General features: G+C 40.5%; 1 protein-coding gene across 1 annotated transcript in view; it reads left to right on the top strand.

The window, feature by feature from the left end:
* The window catches only part of SPECC1 (sperm antigen with calponin homology and coiled-coil domains 1), a 217134-nt gene extending 212227 nt beyond the window's left edge, over positions 1-4907 (top strand). The window contains exon 15 of the mRNA XM_030185806.1: positions 3601-4907. Within this exon, the coding sequence (XP_030041666.1) occupies positions 3601-3690 (90 nt within the window). The 3' untranslated portion in view covers positions 3691-4907. The remainder of the gene's footprint in view (positions 1-3600) is intronic.
* The last annotated feature ends 13153 nt before the right edge of the window (positions 4908-18060 follow it).

The following is an 18060-nucleotide window of genomic DNA, read 5'->3' as shown; positions in this document are numbered from 1 at the left end:
TCGCTGCTCTTGATAAGTTATCAGATATATGGAGGAACATGGGGGCAGAACCTTTAGAAATCATACACCTTAGGCGAATGGTAGATTTTGTGAGGAAAAAAATGTATTTCTAACCTAAAATAGCTAAAGATTACCGACTTTAAAAAATAAGCAATGGCCCATATTTAGTTTAGAATTCAGACTTTAAATACTGTACTGTCCAGTACTTTATTTTTTGTTTTGTTTTGCAAATGTAGTTTGATCCAGAATTGAGCCTTCTCTTGTAAATGATTGTTGCAGAAATATTGTATATTGTCTGCCAATACATACAGTACTGTAAATAAAAGTCTTCACGCTTGGTCTTTGATTCTATTTTATCATTCTTCCAGTTATAAGTGCTCCATTTATTTGCGGTTACATAACGTTTGACTCCCAACCACTGCGTACTAAGTGCTTCACTGTATACATTTAATACTCAAATTGTGTACATGTAGTTTCTATTGTGAAGTCCATACATGTGATCATATGTTTACTTATGCAGCCCACAAGATTTGTAATTCTCTTCCACTGGAGGCTTGTCTATGCCAGTGTTTCCCCTCTTGCCAGTCAGGTTTTCAGGATATTCATAATAAATATGCGTGAAGAGATTTCCATATAATGGAGGCAGTGTATGCAAATCAAGTTCATGCATATTCATAGTGGATATCCTGAAAACCTGACTGGCAAGGGGTTCACCAGGACTGGACTTGGGAAACACTGGTCTATGCTAACAATGATCTGGTTTTTCATAAGTTTGTTAAGACTTCTTAAGGGGGGGGATGTGTATTATATAGTTTGTTTTGTTATTATTATTATTATTTCTCTTTATTAACGGCACATAAGCAAACACAGTGCCAATGCAAAAAAAAGAAAGGAACAAAACTCCAACAATAACAATGGAGGACTTGTCTAATAATAAAAGATGTACATCAAGTTAAAACAATCTCATGCTAATTTTTGCATTTCCTTTTGACACTTATAACTCTACCTCTGCCCCACCCACTCCATTAACAAAGCGTCATACCTGCCACTTGTCTCTACCAAAACAAAAATATAAAATCTAAACATTCAATACAATACAAAGGTCCTGCCAAGGAGTATCCTTAACCACACCCTCTCCAAAGGACATCACACGATGTGATACCCGCAAGCGAGCCTTTGCTGGAGTAGTCCCCACACTCTGGAATGCACTGCCTGACATGCTCCGCTTAACACAAGACTATCTCTACTTCAGGAAGCAGGTGAAAGTTTGGCTCTTCAACCAGGCCTTTAATTGAAGAAGTAAATGGCACTGGCTGCACATACTATAGCAGGACATGTTTACCTACCCCTACCCTAGCTAAGATAATGTTCAAGCACCTTTCTGACCTTCTTTAAATTAATCTTCTTATTTTCTTACTCCTGTTACTCTATCTTATCTGTCTATATGTTCCATCTTGGCTTATACTCTAGGTTGTCTATGAAAATGTTTTATTATGTATTGTGTTGACACTGTAATGTATCTTACGGTGCTATACTTTGTACTGTTTGAATATTTTTACTGCTGTAATTAATTGCCTGTTGTTTATGCTTTACTTTTTTTTTTTTGCTATACACCGCCTTGAGTGAATTTCTTCTAAAAGGTGATAAATCCTAATAAATAAATAAATAAATTCAAGATCCTGCTCCGCTTTACTGGAGTTAGTCCCAAAACGGTGCCCATATTATAAACAATAGGTCACCTTTAAAAGATGACAAATCAAGGATACCCTTGCGTTCCCAAGAGCAAAGCACTATCATAGAAGATCTCCAGTGTGACAGGTTGGGAGAATCAGATTATTGTGTGTTATAGTTTTATAATGTAATATATCCAGTAATATGGAGTGTATGTTGTCTCCCAATACAGTATGAGGGTTTTGTGTGTGAGTAGCTAATAAATATTTAAAGCTCAGATACAGCCATTGTACAGTCCATGGTTGCTCTTCAATCTCATTTCTTTCAGCAAATTTTTAGAGAGATGCTAAACTATTGTTTTTGAAAATGGGCTAAAAGATAGAGATGCCTACATACCTTGCCAGTAGGCAGTTTAGCTCAAATTGCACCCAATAAAGTTAATCAAATCAAAATTTCTAAGCAATATAAAATGGAGCAGGAAGGAGAAAGAGAAAATACTGGAAGAACAATTTTCAAAGCAGTTCTTGCAAGCAAAAACAGTATGTTACCCCTGAAAATGGGCTAATTGAAAACTACTCACCCTTCAGGCAGCATTTTGTTCACTTTTAGGGTGGAATTTGAACAAAGTTAATATTTCCAAAAGCGTGCACTTTTTTTGTTCAGGAAAAGGAGCTGCAAGTGTCTGCAGGGCCTTTTTTAATGGCAGTTTTCAAAGTGAAAAGTACATGCTTTCACTGTCGCTTTGAAAATGAGTCCATGGTTGAAAAGAATTTACAGGCTAACAGCTCTGTGGGCTGGATAACAATCATAAATGGCTATGTTCAGAATTCTCCACTAGTTCCGTCTCATTTACATGAAGAAAAAAATGCCTTCCAAAATTGGCCCATGTCCCATGTAAGGAATTGTACCCATGCTGTCAACAGAGGAAGTATGTTTCCACTGCTGTGAAAGAGGGTAGAGAAAAAATATCCGCCAGAAGGCGGAGAACTCTAGACGCCCCACGGACAACAACAAGAAATGAAATAAAAGTGGGAGGACGACCAAGGATTCCAAAGACTGAAAGGATATATAATAATAAAGATGTTTATTGAGGTATAAAGACTCGACACAACGTCGTGTTTCGGCCGTTAGGCCTGCATCAGGAGTCTTAATGCCGAATGCTTTTGAGAACTATTTGAAGGCAAATCCTTAACAAAGGGAGGTCTTTAGAAAGACCGTTGTGAAGGTGAGCGTGCTTCGTTGTCTCCTCTGACACAACGCTTGTATAGAATGCTGCAAGCGTTGTGTCAGAGGAGACAACGAAGCACGCTCACCTTCACAACGGTCTTTCTAAAGACCTCCCTTTAAGGATTTGCCTTCAAATAGTTCTCAAAAGCATTCGACATTAAGACTCCTGATGCAGGCCTAACGGCCGAAACACGACGTTGTGTCGAGTCTTTATACCTCAATAAACATCTTTATTATTATATATCCTTTTAGTCTTTGGAATCCTTGGTCGCCCTCCCACTTTTATTTCATTTCGTGAAAGAGGGTAGGCCAGGGCAGGTCCAAAACAGCAAGTGCAGGGATTTCCTATTCACATTCCCACACCTGCTTCTCACAGTTTTAATCCACATAGTTCTGTATCTAAGAAGTGTGTGGATTAAAAACTCCCCTTGGCACAGACCTCTGCCAGAGGATTTTCAAAGGAAAACTCCCAAATACCAAAGGGGCTGCCAGATGTTGGCACCTGCTGAAAATTGTTCTTCCTAAAATCTCAGGGACGCTGAAGAATGAGAAAAGTTTCCTGCTGCCCCTAAGAAACTTTCCAAATTTGCTGTTTTGTCTCCCTTATTACCAGTGTCTCACAGGAAGTAGGAGAAACCGCATAAGGGGTGACAGCAAGCTTGCTGGCATCTTCTTTCCTCATTCTCCTTCTTCTTTCCACAGGAGCTCAGCGAGATGATATACACTGACCGCCCAGATTGGCAGAGGGTCATGCAGTATGTGGCACAAATCTACAAATACTTTGAGACATGAGACTGAGGAAGGCAAAAGCGACTGACCACAGTGCCACAGAAGCACTTGCTCACTTTAGAAGCAATGTGGAGCCAAGGGGGTCCTTCCCTGTTCCCTTTGTGAGACGAGGAATCCCCGTATGATCTGAAATTTTCAACACCAGCATCGTGCAGAGGGCTATAAGAGAAAGGAACCGTGTCTGAGGCACCCCTAAGATACGTCTTCAATTAATATTTGTTCCATTCTGTTGATTGTTGTCGTTAAAAGATTTATGGTGGACATCCGAAGTCATGAGGTGTCGTTTGTGGCTTCTGAACCTCAATGTGACTAACACTAGAGGCCCTGAGTTTCAGGGAAAGGAATGATGCCTCATGCAAAAGAACTCAGATTTCATTTATTTCCATATAAGAAGAGGTATATTTTAGATAAATCGTTAGAATGTTTTTGTGCCAAAAGAGTCCTTGAATTGTCTCATATAAAATCCACTGCCAACCTTCACCACACACCCAGCAATCCATGGATAGCTTCTTAATCCAAAACAGCAGAAGGATTACACTGTGAGAAATGAGTTTACAGAATGTGTTTCTTCAGTCTTGAGCTATCTTTGAACACTGGTAGATATGAATGCTGTTAAAAAAGGCCATATCGGTGCCAAAAGAAGGTTTGTGCCTCGGCCTGTCCACTTTGCCACAGGAGATGTCTGAACAGAAACTAAACGTGATACAAAGATGTGTACTCACTCGTTCACTTTCTCGCTCTCTCACACCTCTTGTGTGGGGAACAATGTGAGGTCTATAGCTTCCATCAACTGGCTGAACCAGGAAGCCTCCCATGGCGCACAAACACTTAACTTCATATTTACAGCTTTGTTTGGTTGCCCTGTTAGCACACTTGAATACATAGAAATAAGTCAACAAATAAATGGTTGTGAAAACTTTCTATTAGACTAATTTAATACATTTATTACTAGCTTCCAGAATTATCCACTCTTCATCAGTCACTATGAGGGCAGAATTCTCAAAAGCAACTCACAAATATGTTATATTAGTGTAAAAATAAGGTCTCGCCTACAATTGGTTCACTGGCCTTTATTCCTACTTTTTTTTTTTTTTTACAACAGAAAGAAAGCCAGTGTTTTGCAGTGTGAATTAGTTTCTTAGTTCTCTTTTATGAACCATTTTGGTTTTCACACATTAAACCAGAGGTGGGCAGCCATGGTCCTCAAGGGCCACAACCCAGTCGGGTTTTCAAGATTGCCACAATGAGTATGCATGAGATCAATTTGCATTTGCTGCTTCCATTGTATCGATCTCATGCATATTCATTGAAACAGTCCTTTATTATTTTGAAAATACTCAATGTGCATGACTAATCTACACTGAAAGTCACTCCTATCGCTATAATTACACCAATTATGATCTTAAACGTCCAAAATACTCTACCGCTTTCACAAAAAGGTTTTTAACTTATCTGGTGAGTGATGTTATATGACGTATTGATGTAAACTCTCTGACTCTTTAGCAGATTACAAACTGTCCTCCATATTATATCCAAAAGTCCAAATTCGTATGTGTAACTTCAAAAAAATCCCAAATTGTCATTCAACTTGTGATCCAAAACCTTATTTGACTGATGAATCCTCATGATGTTATCTGTTCTCATGCACAAACTTTCCAAAATACATGTCCTGTTCTCTACACGGATCCATGTTTTGCCATTCGGTGTCCTCGGGAGACAATGCTATAGCTCAGCATTTGAACAATTTAAGATTTAACAGAATAGAAGCTCCATTAGTGGATCACTGGGTTCGAGTTGGTCATGTAAATACTGAAACATAAATAAAATAAGGATAAATCGAGTAGCGGATTTTGCTTTGTAGTGTTGCAAATACATTTGAAACAGGGTGGAGATGTCTCTGTTTTGGTACATAAGGAACAAAGATTGATCTATATGTGGGATACAGTGTCCCCAAGGGATTTCAATAGAGAAGTAGATTGGGCCATCCTTTGAATTGATATTTAATTAATTGATAAGAGGATAAGTATGCTAATTCATCTGAAATATCTTAATCTCCCCATTGTGCACATGTGTGGGAGTTTCGAGGAAGTTCTGGTACACCATTTTGTACCATGCCAAGGGAAGTTCACTTTGCTAGTTTGTTTAAAACATATTATTTTGGTAAGCAGTAGCAGATATTCAGCTAATATAATGTTGATGTATGGTTGACTTGGGTCTTCTTTTTTAGTCTTGCCTCCTGAGGATGCAGAATGGCGAAACAAGGACACATGTAGAGAATAGGACATTGTATTTTGGAAAGCTTGTGCATTGGAACAGATAACATCGTGAGGATTCATCAGTCAAATAAGATTTTGGATCACAAATTGAGTGACACTTTGGGATTTTTTGAAGTTACACATGGATTTGGACTTTTGGTTATAGTATAGAGGACAGTTTGTAATCTGCTGAAGAGTAAGAGTTTACATCAAGAGTGTCATACAACTTTATGAAAGTGGTAGTGTTATAGACATTTAGGAGATCATAACTGGTGTAATTATAGTGATAGGAGTGACTCAGCATAGATTAGTCATACACATTGAGTATTGTTTTCAAAATAAAGATGGTTTTAATTAATTTTGTAGAAAATATTATTAGTAGTGTTTTATGGGTTTTGTTTATAATTGACACGGACTACTTTGTATTATTTACCCTATTCAGTTTTTTGATGCATATTCATTGTGGAAATGTTGAAAACCCAACTGGGTTGTGGCCTTTGAGTTCAGTGGAGGCTCACCCCTGCTTTAAGCCATGCTGAGAATAGGAGGTATTATAATAGCCCAAGATGTATATGACATGGGCTCATAACTGAAGGGTACTTTTGCAAAGAGGGGTCCAACTATCTGACTATAGAGTTAAATGGTTGAATACCAAGGCTAAACATTCTGAATAATCACCCAATCCTTGTCCCAGAATATTGGGCTCTTGTCTGTAATTACAGAGTAAGATGAAGTCCTGCCTGTCATACCGTCCAAACTAGTTACTTGTATGTACATTTTGGATTGCAAATGTATTGAAAGATATAAATAAACCAAGTGATTAATCAAGCTGTATCATGTGATTGGAAACTGGCTTCCTATGCCTATGGTCAGTGCCCATCTGTGCAAGACAACTCTGGCAGAGTTTGATGGTACCACAGTGACCCTTCATTGGGTTAGGTTTTCACTCCCCAGTATTCAGCAACCAGGACATTCATTGAGATTCTTAGATCCACTGCTGTAGCACTGAGAATATCAAATTTTTAATAGACTCTTGCCTTGTTAATAGTTGATTGTTTTGACTTTCAAGTATATTTCTGCACTTTTTGAAAAATCTCAATAAAAATGATTTTAATAGACTTTTGCTTTTAGTTTCCCTTCATAATTCTTTGGTAATGTGTCTGTGGTAGGATCTGCTAGATCCTTCATTTTAGAACCTGGTCTAAAACTGTTATTACTATACACTCATTTGCACTCAAAGCGTTCCTTCCTCTGGAGCTTTGTATGTCTTGGGGGTAATTGTATGAAGTGATTTATGTGTATAAAACAGCTCTTATTCAATAGCACCAGGTGTAAAAAGTACACACAATGGCATAAATGCAAGTTTGTATTTATTTTTATTTATTTACTGGACTTTATTAACTGCCTTTATGAAGAGATTCATCCAAGGCGGTGTACAGCAGGTACAGTTTAACATAAAACTTACAATTTTGTTAACAGTGACCAAATATAAACATAAATATAATCAATGAGGTAAATTTGGAAACCTAATAATAGAACTAACATGAAATGGTATCATAAATATACACATTTAACAGCACCACAGAACAAACCAGTAACTGATAGATGTCAGTACAATACTAATGATACCATATCCATAATAGCATAGAACATTCAGATAACATAGATGTGATATGATGTCGGCATAGTATTATTTATTATACCAATGAAACAACCAATAGGCATGCATTAGAACATTCAAATAACAGAGATATGCTTTTCTACAATACAATGAAACGTCTTACTCTAGCTGAGGGGGCAAGTGCAGGTGAAGTGTTTAGATATGGGACAAGATTGGTAGCACAAAGTCAATGATGAAGGCTAATCTGAAGGCAAATTATACATAAAGTTGAGTAAGATATGAGGAACTGGTCTAAATTTCAGGGTGTGTAGCAAGCTAGTCCAGAGGTCTCAAATGTGTGGAGAGGGCTAACCTACTCTTTACTCTGGTCTATTTTGTCCAAGGACCTCGAAAACTAGTGGCCTAATGGTTAGTGCAGCAGACTTTGATCCCAGCATCCTGGGTTTGATTCCTACTACAGCTCCTTCTGACTCTGCGCAAGTCACTTGCCTTGGGTACAAAAACCAAGATTGTGAGCCCTCTAGAGATAGTACCTGTTTATAATTGGATTGTAAGCCACTTGATCCTGAACTCTGTTTGGGATAATGCAGGATACAAATGTCATAATAATAATTTTTAAAAAAACATAGAGGTTTGCATTTAGTCTCGTAAGGTACTGGTAGCCAGTGTAGTTTTTGCAGGAAGGATGTGATATGGTCACTCTGCTTACAGAATTCGGAATTGGCTGGAGCTGGTGCAAAATATTTGGTTTGAGCAATGTACAGATTATTACAGAAGTCCAGTTGGAACATTATCATGGCATGGACTACAATGGTCAAGCTCATCTTTTCAATATATGGAGAGGGAGTTTGTGGTTGCTGCAGGTGATAGAAACCATTTTTGAAGGTTGTTTGAATTTGCAGGATCAAAGTAAGGGATGAGTCTAGCAGTATTCCAGTATTCCCAACCTGTGATTTTAGGAAAAGTTCATATTTCCAAAATGGTGTTTTGAAGTTGGGTATCTGTCCAGTTCTGTTAAGAACCCACAGAATCTGTGTTTTTCTTGGGTTCAAGCAGAGTTTGTTGTTTTTTAGCTCATTTCTGAGTTGCTGTTAGGCAGACAGTTTACTCAAAGTTGTGGGTAGATCCGATTCAGAGGGGAACAGCAGCTGCACACCATCAGCTTAGATATAGACTTTTGTTCCTATCAACCAAAGCTCAAAGGCTTGAGGTAGATATTAAATAAAATAGGTGACAGTATGGCTCCCTGTGGCATCCTTTAGCTGTGTCCTGCCCTCAAAGAGATAGGAAGTTGCTTCAAAGAGGGCGTGATGCGGCTGACAGAAGGCCTCGGGGGCTGCAGAAGCAGCCTGCTTAGATTGCTGCCGTTGCCCTTGCTGCAATGTAGAGGAAGCTTTGACCACTGGCAGGAGAAGAGAAAGGAGAGACAGAGAAAGGTGCCGAGTAGGTGAGGGGCAAGGAGAGAGGGGTAAGTGCTGGCATCAAGGTTGGACAGTGGGTGCTGATTTATAGGTTGCCGGGGGGGGGGGGGTGCCAAAAACCCTAGCACCAGCCCTGTTAACCTTCCTTACGTCTAGCTGTCTTCTGAGCATTTCATAGGTAGTTTGTAGGCAAGTGGCAATGAGCAGCCCCCAGATTTTGACACAACTAATCGTCTTGTTAATGGAGGTGATGATACATTTTGAATACATTGATATTTGACCTTTGATCTTCACTCCATGCCAGTACCCTTGAAGCATGAAATCTCAATGTAATATACACACACAGGATTGTATGAGGCACCCTGACATGTGGCATGTGTCCATGCGTTTTGTGTTCTAAAGTACATGTTGTCACATATGGAGAGAGGATAGAAAGATTGGTCTATCTACCTTCAAAAAAAAAAACCTTGTAGCTCGCAAGAAACGCCTTAAGAGTAAACCTGACACTATGAAATGTTTGTTGTGTAAGCATCCACTTTTGTGCAAATTTCTTTCCCTGGAATGAAGTTGAACCTGTGTTTATTTGCTTGAGATAAATGCTGTTTGTTTGTTTTGGGGGGTTTTTTACGCTGTGTTTTTAGTGGAGGGAGGTGGGAAAGGAAGAGTGTGAGTCCTGGGTTTTTATGGGAGTTGTTGTGTAAGCATCCACAGTTCAGAAAGGTTATTAGTCTGTGACCTGGCAGAGAGTCTGCACTGTGTGTAAGAACAATAAATAAGTCTGGCTGTGCACTGTAATTTTTTGTTTTCTTTTTCAAAGGATAGTGACTATTGTGTGCGAGTACAATCTGTGAAAGAGATAATAGCACCAGCTCCATAGTATATTCATATGGTAAGGGTGGAGGTGAGGGGAATAAGGTATTTGTAGCAATATGAAAAACAAACAAGTTTTCACCCATTCCTGAGTAGAGAGGTGTGGTAGCCGTTAGTCCACTTTTAAAGGTAATCAATAGAAATCAAACAAAATAAAACATGGAAAAGAAAATAAGATGATACCTTTTTTATTGGACGTAACTTAATACATTTCAGAGATCTGGGTTTTCTAGCCCATTATAAACCATAAAGTTGTATTGCTATGTTTATCATCCTCCTCTCACCTATCCACCCCCCATCCTGTTAGACTATCTCTGAAATGCTTTGAGGTTCCCATGCATACCTCCTACCCACCCCCACCCTTAGACTGTCAATGAAATGCTTGGATGTTTTACTTATATATACTGTCATCTACCACATTTGCTTATTTCTGATCTGACGAAGGGCAATCTTCGAAAGCTAATCAAGAAATGTATTAAGTTATGTCCAATAAAAAAAGGTATCATCTTATTTTCTTTTCCATGTTTTATTTTGTTTGATTTCTATTGATCACCCATTCCTGTAAAGAATTGTAGTGATTCTCCCTGGAACGTAGGTAGTGGAATGGAGATAATCTCGGAGTTCATGGCAGAGATGCCAAGTAACTCAGTTCTAAGCTGGAGATTTTTGAACAGTCCTGGATTTTGGACCACCCCCATCCTGGTGCATTATGGACTTACAGATCTGATTTCATCAGACACTACAAATCCCACACTGCTTTGGGATGTAGGTTCAAAACCAGGACTGTCCCAAAAGCTCCAGCCTGGAGCTAGGTAACTAGCTAGCTCTGGTTCATGGCTCCACCAAAGGTTTGTCCAATCAGGCATCAATTCCTAGAGAACTTGAGGGGTAGGCTGAAAGATTGGTTTGTTTGGCCCTTCCAACTAAAGATATGGTTCTGCTGCCCCTGCCCTGGAAGAAGAATTTATTTGTTGCACTCTGAGGATTAAGGGGACAATTTTCATAGCGCACATGAAGCCTAATTTTTCATAGGCCACTGAGATGCCCATGTCAGGGCCTGCTTAATTTTATATATACACTCATACTCTTACACCAAGTGGGAGGAGCAATTTTACAAATCTACACTTTGTTAAAACTGGCACCTTCACTCAGGACCTTTACACATGTAGATGCCAAAATGTACAGTACATGTGTATTTTTTTAGTTTCTCATACATCACCTGCAAGCCCAAAAGGTTGTATCAAAGCAGTGTACATTCAGTTACAGTAGTTACTTTTCAGTTCATGGAGGGCTCATAATCTGAATTTGTACCTAAAGCAATGGAGGATTAAATGACTTGCTCAAGATCAGAAGGAGCTGCAGTGAGATTTGAACCAAGTTCTCCGATCTCTGCTCTAACCATTAGGCTACTCCTCTAGATGTGCTGATTGTACAATGTAGGCATGTGTTTGCTGACGCCTACACAAAGGTGCAAATGGAGCTGGTTAAGGAGAGTTACGAAATAGCTATTTCTTCCGGAGCCTTGAGGTGGTGGTAGACGTTACGCACAAGTCCATACTGTTGCCCCCCCGGTTGACTGGTAGAGACCCCAGGTCTAAATGAGCAGGTAGGTGGCACTTGCCTGTCTGATTCAGCAACGTCTAAAGGTATATCTTTAAAATGGGAAGTTTATGCAAACATTTTAGGCCCTCCCAAACCACACCCAGAAAAGGTCACCTTAATGTCTTCATCTCATCTATCAGCGTGCAAAAATAGCAGCTTTCTTGATTTACCAATTTACATGTGTAAAAGTCACTATTTCCCCCCAGCAGATCTTTCTAAACTAGGTGGTCTCAACCCAGTCCTTGGGACACACCTAGCCAGCCAGGTTTTCATGATTGTCACAATGAATATGCATGAGACAAATTTGCATACAAGGAACGTAATGCATGCAAATGTATCTCATGCAAATTCATTGTAGATATCCTGAAAACCTAATTGGCTAGGTGTGTCCTGAGGACTGGGTTGGGAACCCCTGTTCTAAAATGACCTCGACAGGTAGACTTGCACTCACGGATGTGGTTTCCTGCTGGGAATGACTAGGACATGTGCAGATACAAAGTACTCATGTGGAGAGCAATTTTATAACTGAGTGCTTAGGCTAAGAAGACACCTAGGCACATTCAATTTACACCTAATTTCCAAAAACAACAGCTGCATAGTACCTGGTCAAAATAGCCCAGACAAAGCCCCAACACTTGCGTCTTTCTCCTGCCACCCTTCGTGCGGGCATGCTAGGCATACCTTTGCTGGCAGCCAATAAATGGACTGTCACCACTCCCAACATCTTGCTCTGAGCAGCATGCTGGAACTTCTCTCACATGCTCGAGAAGTCCCAGCCTGCTGCCCAGAGCTGGAAACAAGGAGCGGGGAGCAGCAGTAGTCTATTTACTTGGCTGGCAGGGCTCAGCATCCCCACCAGCAAAGTAAAAGAGAATTCAGCAGGGGGCCCAAGCCCACATTTTGGGAGCCAGTTATTAAAGTAGCCATGGAGGGCCCTACTTTAACAACCGGCTCTTGCGAGCCTGTGAGAGCCTGCTCCAGCACACCACTGCATAGAGTGGGGATAGGTGGCGAGAGAGGGAGAAATGTTGGACATAGGGTGGAGGAGAGGGAGAAATGTTGGACTTAATGGTAGAGGGGAGGAAGGGAGGGATGCTGTATGGAAAGGAGGGAGATATGTTGGACCCAGAACACAAGGGAGGCAGCATAGGTGAATCACAGCCACTGCAGGTGAGCTGTAGACTCAGGAAGAGACACCATTTAAGGTACAATGTGGGGTGAGGGGAGAAGTTCAGAGAGCGGGGAACACCTCAGAATGCAGAGGGGAGGGAGGAGAACTTCAGAGAAGGGTGAGATTCTGGATCTGGGGTAGGGAAGCAGAGGTGCTGACTTGGTGAAGTGCAAGCCCTGTGCGGCCGCCTTTGCTGCCCCTGCTTAAAGCCAGCCCTGTACAGACGTACATAACTTACAGAATACTGTACATCACATATGTCCCTGCCAGCTCTGTGGCTGGTGTAACTACAGCACATAAATGCTAGACTCACAGATACCATGTTATGCTAGCATTTTATAACAGAATCTGGACCCTCAAATGCTTTTATAGAATAGATTCTGACTGTGTCTCCTCAGGAAGTGTAAATGGAGGCATCCAGTTGGAGAAATGCCCCTCAGTGTCCTCTGTTTGCTCTTTAAAACTACAATGAGGTCATGTTTGTAGTTGTGTCACAGGAGAGAGTGAGCGGAGGAGAGGGCAAGTTATTTATTTATTAGGATTTATTTACCGCCTTTTTGAAGGAATTCACTCAAAGCAGTGTACAATAAGAATAGATCAAACATGAGCAATAGACAACAGTAAAAATATTCAGATAAACATGTCGTGTGCGTGTGTGAGAGACTCTGTTTATTGAAACATGAATCATGCTGGAAGCATTAGAAGTGCCGCAGGTGGATTTTGACAGTGTTTGGAGACACCAGAGTAATGTTATGTCTTTCATGTTATCACTGCTCCTAATGACAAGTCTCTTGGAAGGAGCACTGAGGAAAAGTTCAGCCATCAGTGACGGTTCTTTCTGTCACACTGTCTGTTCTGCAGGGAGGGGACCCCTCTTTTATTGTGGATAGCTTAGCCAGAGTGTGGGCCCCCTGATGACAGAATTCCTACTTCACTGTTTTTCAGCAGTAGGTTCTCAAACACACCCTGTTGCTTTGGAAAATAATAAACAGGCAGTTGCTGAATGAGGGCAGGACTCATTGGGGACACTGGCTTTCTTTTATGTGCAGTTCTGTTATTGTTCTATGTAATGTCATTTGTATGTTGTTTTAGGATGTTTTTGTGATTTAATTGTATGTTTAATATTCGTCTCAGTGTATTATTTCTCATGCTTCATTCTCCATTACTTAGAATTTTAGATAGGTGGTTTGTATATACATTTTTCACCCCTTCTACCTTAGGATCTGTCTGAGTAAGAAATGAAAAATCCTGTGCACATTTGAACCTTCCACTAAAAAACAAATCATACGAGCTGGCTTTGGGATCTTGCCAGGTACTCGTCACCCAAACTGGCCACTGTCGGAGACAGAATGCTGGGCTCAGTGGACCTTTGATCTGAACCAGCGTGCTATTTATATACACCTATACTTCACTTCTGCTAATTATGAGGCATTGCAAATGAATAAATATCTGAACATGTTTGGGCTGCAGCATTAAACACAACCATTCCAGCTGGCACTGGCATACCCAGGCCAGTTCAATCCTGTGTAGGATTCCCCCCTCCCCACTCCATGCCAGCAGACCTGAGAAACTTCTGTTTGCTGGGGGTCTGGCCAGAGGCATAGTTAGGTGGGGTGCCAGGGGAGTGACCACTCCCCCAAACGGACTTCCGATGACACCAGTGCCTATTTTTCAGGCAGTCTGTCATGCCTACTCAGTCCGTTCTCCGCTCCCCCTTGGCATCACAACCTGGCTATGCTTCTGGGTCTGGCCATTGTCCTATCTCACCTGCTCTGTGCATTGCCTGCTGTGACTTTACAAGGGACAAAACATATCTGTGTTAGAAAAGCATTTCACCTTTTGCTATCTGCTGTACTCTGAGATTACAGGGAAAGCATCCAAGATGTTGATAGATGTTTTCATATAGGCACAAAATAGTCTATTTTTTTTAACTTTTTAAATTTGCTGAATTGAACTTTCAGGAAAGAAAGAAACTAATTTAGAGTCACGCATAAGACACCCTGTTAATTAACTACATCTCCTTAATACACTCTGGAGCTCATTTTGAAAAGAGAAAAACATCCAACAAGTGTCATAAAGCACCATTTGGATGAATTTCTTCTCAAAACGTCCAAATCGGTATTTTCGAAACCTATTTTGCAGATGTTTATCTATGCAATTCGTCTGCAGTGTGTCCAAATCACAAGGGGGCATGTTGGGGCGTTTCAAAGTGCCTAACACTTGGACGTTTTACAGCCATAATGGAACAAAACTAAAACGTCTAGGGTGAAAATGTCAGCATTTTGGTCTAGACCTGTTTTTCTAACTAATAAGACAAAAAAAAAGGTGCCCTAAATGACCAGATAACCGCTGGAGGGATTCAGGGATGACCCCCCCTTACTCCCCCACTGGTCACTGACCCCCCCCCTTACTCTCCCACTGGTCACTGACCCCCCCCCCCAAAAAAAAAATGTGAATAAAAATAGTACCCATTAGCCTCCATGACAGATGTTATAGCCAGGTCCATTGGAGCAGAATGCAGGTCCCTGCAGCAGTCTAGTGGTGGGTGCAGTGCACTGTAGACAGGTGGAACCAGGCCCATACCACCCCCTACATGTTACACTTGTGGTGGAAACTGTGAGCCCTCTGGAACTCACTAAAAACCCACTGTATCCACATATAGGTGACCACTTCACCCATAAGGGCTATTGTGGTATATAGTTGAGGGTGGTGGGTTTTGGAGGGCTCAGCAACAAGATAAGGGAGCAACATTGAGATGTGTATCTGGGAGCATTTATATTAATTCTACAGCATAGACATAGGGGACAGTACTTCCCCACCCCCCAAATGTTGCAGAAGTTAATGCCAGATTGGTTTCCCTCCCCCATTGCCAATATGACTTCCTTACCCATTACCCTTTCTCCCTACCACCAAATTAAGCAGGCAAACTTACATGTATGTGGGAAGGTCTGAAATGGTCTTCCAGTGCTCTACCAGATTTTGGAATGCTTGATAGAGATTTGGAGAAGTCAGGTTAAAAACAGTCATAGGTTGCATAGGGGAACTGATATGCTTATCTACACAAAGTGGTAGAATCTTAACTGGGCTGAATTTGTCTTTGCCTGTCATTTACTGTTAGAAATAAATGGGTTGATATTCAACAGTCTTTTCATCCGTAAGTACATAAGTATTGCCATACTAGGACAGATCGAAGGTCCATCAAGCCCAGCATCCTGTCTCCAACTGTGGCCAATCCAGGTCACAAGTACCTGGCAGAATCCCAAAACAGTCCAATACATTTTATGCTGCTTATCCTAGAAATAAGCAGTGGATTTTCCACAAGTCCATTTTAATAATGGCTTATGGACTTTTCTTTTAGGAAGATATCCAACCCATTTTTAAACCCTGCTAAGCTAACTGCTTTTACTACATTCTCTGGCAATGAATTCCAGAGTTTAATTACACGTTGAGTGAGGAAATATTTTCTTAAATTTACTACTTTGTAGCTTCATTGCGTGCACCCCAGTCCTAGTATTTTTGGAAAGAGTAAACAAGCAAGTCACATCTACCTGTTCCACTCCACTCATTATTTTATAGACCTCTATCATATCTCCCCTCAGCCATCTTTTTTCCAAGCTGAATAGCCCCAGCTGCTTTAGCCTTTCCTCATAGGGAAGTCGTCTCATCCCCTTTATCATTTTCATCGCCCCTCTCTGTACCTTTTCTAATTCCACAATAGCTTTTTTGAGATACGGTGACCAGAATTGCACCATATTCAAGGTGCGGTTGCACCATGGCGCAATACAAAGGCATTATAACATCCTCATTTTGTTTTCCATTCCTTTCCTAATTATATCTAACATTCTATCTGCTTTCTTAGCCGCTGCCACCGCACACTGAGCAGAGGGTTTCAATGTATCATCAATGATGACGCCTAGATCCCTTTCCTGGCTGGTGACTCCTAATGTGGAACCTTGCATTACGTAGCTATAATTTGGGTTCCTCTTTCCCACTTGCATCACTTTGCACTTGCTCACATTAAACATCATCTGCCATTTAGACGCCCAGTCTCCCAGTCTTGTAAGGTCCTCTTGTAATTTTTCACAATCCTCTTGTGATGTAACAAATTTGAATAACTTTGTGTTATCAGCAAATTTAATCACCTCACTAGTTACTGCCATCTCTAGATCATTTATAAATATGTTAAGAAGCAATGGTCCCAGCACAGACCCCTGGGGAACCACACTATCTACCCTTCTCTCTTGAGAATACTGACCATTTAACCCTACTCTCTGTTTTCTATCTTTTAACCAGTTTTTAATTCACAGTAGCACACTACTTCCTATCTCATGATGCTCCAATTTCCTCTGGAGTCTTTCATGAGTTATTTTGTCAAATGCTTTTTGAAAATCTAGATACACAATCCAGATAACAGCTGCCATTATCCAAATAAATGTCTTAGCTGGGGCTAGCCACAATTATTCAGTGGCACTATCCAGATACTGCCAGTGTGGCCTATTCATGGAGCTGGGACAGAGTTATCTGGTTAGTGGCAATATTCAGTCCACTGACCCAGGGGTTAGTATCTCCATTGTATGCAAATCTATTTCATGCATATTCATTGTGGATATGCTGAAACCTGACTGGGTGTGTCCTGAGAACTGGGCTGAGAGCTCCTGCACTAACTAGACGAAGTTTAGACAGCTAAAAAAACTATCAAACTGTAGCTATCCAAGTAGCAGACTGGCTATCTGGATACCCAGCATTGAAGATCCAGATTTAATTCAGCCACGGTGGCCGGCATTTTAAAAAATGATGACCTCCTTGTCTGAGTATTGAGCCAACAGAAAATATGGAGGTTATTTTAGAAAGGTACCATTTAGGTGTGCAAATAGCTGGTTTACACCTGTGAATGGGCATAATATACACGTAAGCAGTGATTTATTTCTTTATTGGGATTTATTAACTGCCTTTATGAACAGATTCACCCGAGGTGGTGTACAGCAGGTCCAGTTTAACATAAAACTTACAGTTTTATTAACAGTGTAGCAATAATAAAATGACCAAATATAAACATAAATACAATAAATGAGGTAAACTTGGAAATATGATGTCAGTACAATACAATAGGCAGCATGAAAGAATATTTAAATAATATAGATATAATATGATGTCAGCATAATATTACTGAAACACCTAATAAGCAACACAATAGAGCATTCAAGTAGCATCGATATGATGTTAATGCTTTTCTATCTAGCTGAGGGGCCAAGTGCAGATATAAAGATGGGGACAAGATGGGTAGTACAGAGTCAGTTGGGATAAATAGATAGGTGGCTAAACTCGGGTCAAAATCTTTGTACAGTAACAGGATGTTCAGCAAGCTAGTCCAGATGCGGAGTGAGTGTATAGTCGGTCACCACATATATTAAAGGTTTATGAGAAGAGCCAGGC

This window comes from Microcaecilia unicolor, chromosome 13 (genome assembly GCF_901765095.1).
Source record: "Microcaecilia unicolor chromosome 13, aMicUni1.1, whole genome shotgun sequence".
NCBI classification, from domain to species: Eukaryota; Metazoa; Chordata; class Amphibia; order Gymnophiona; family Siphonopidae; genus Microcaecilia; species Microcaecilia unicolor.
This window is presented reverse-complemented; position numbering and strand designations above follow the sequence as displayed.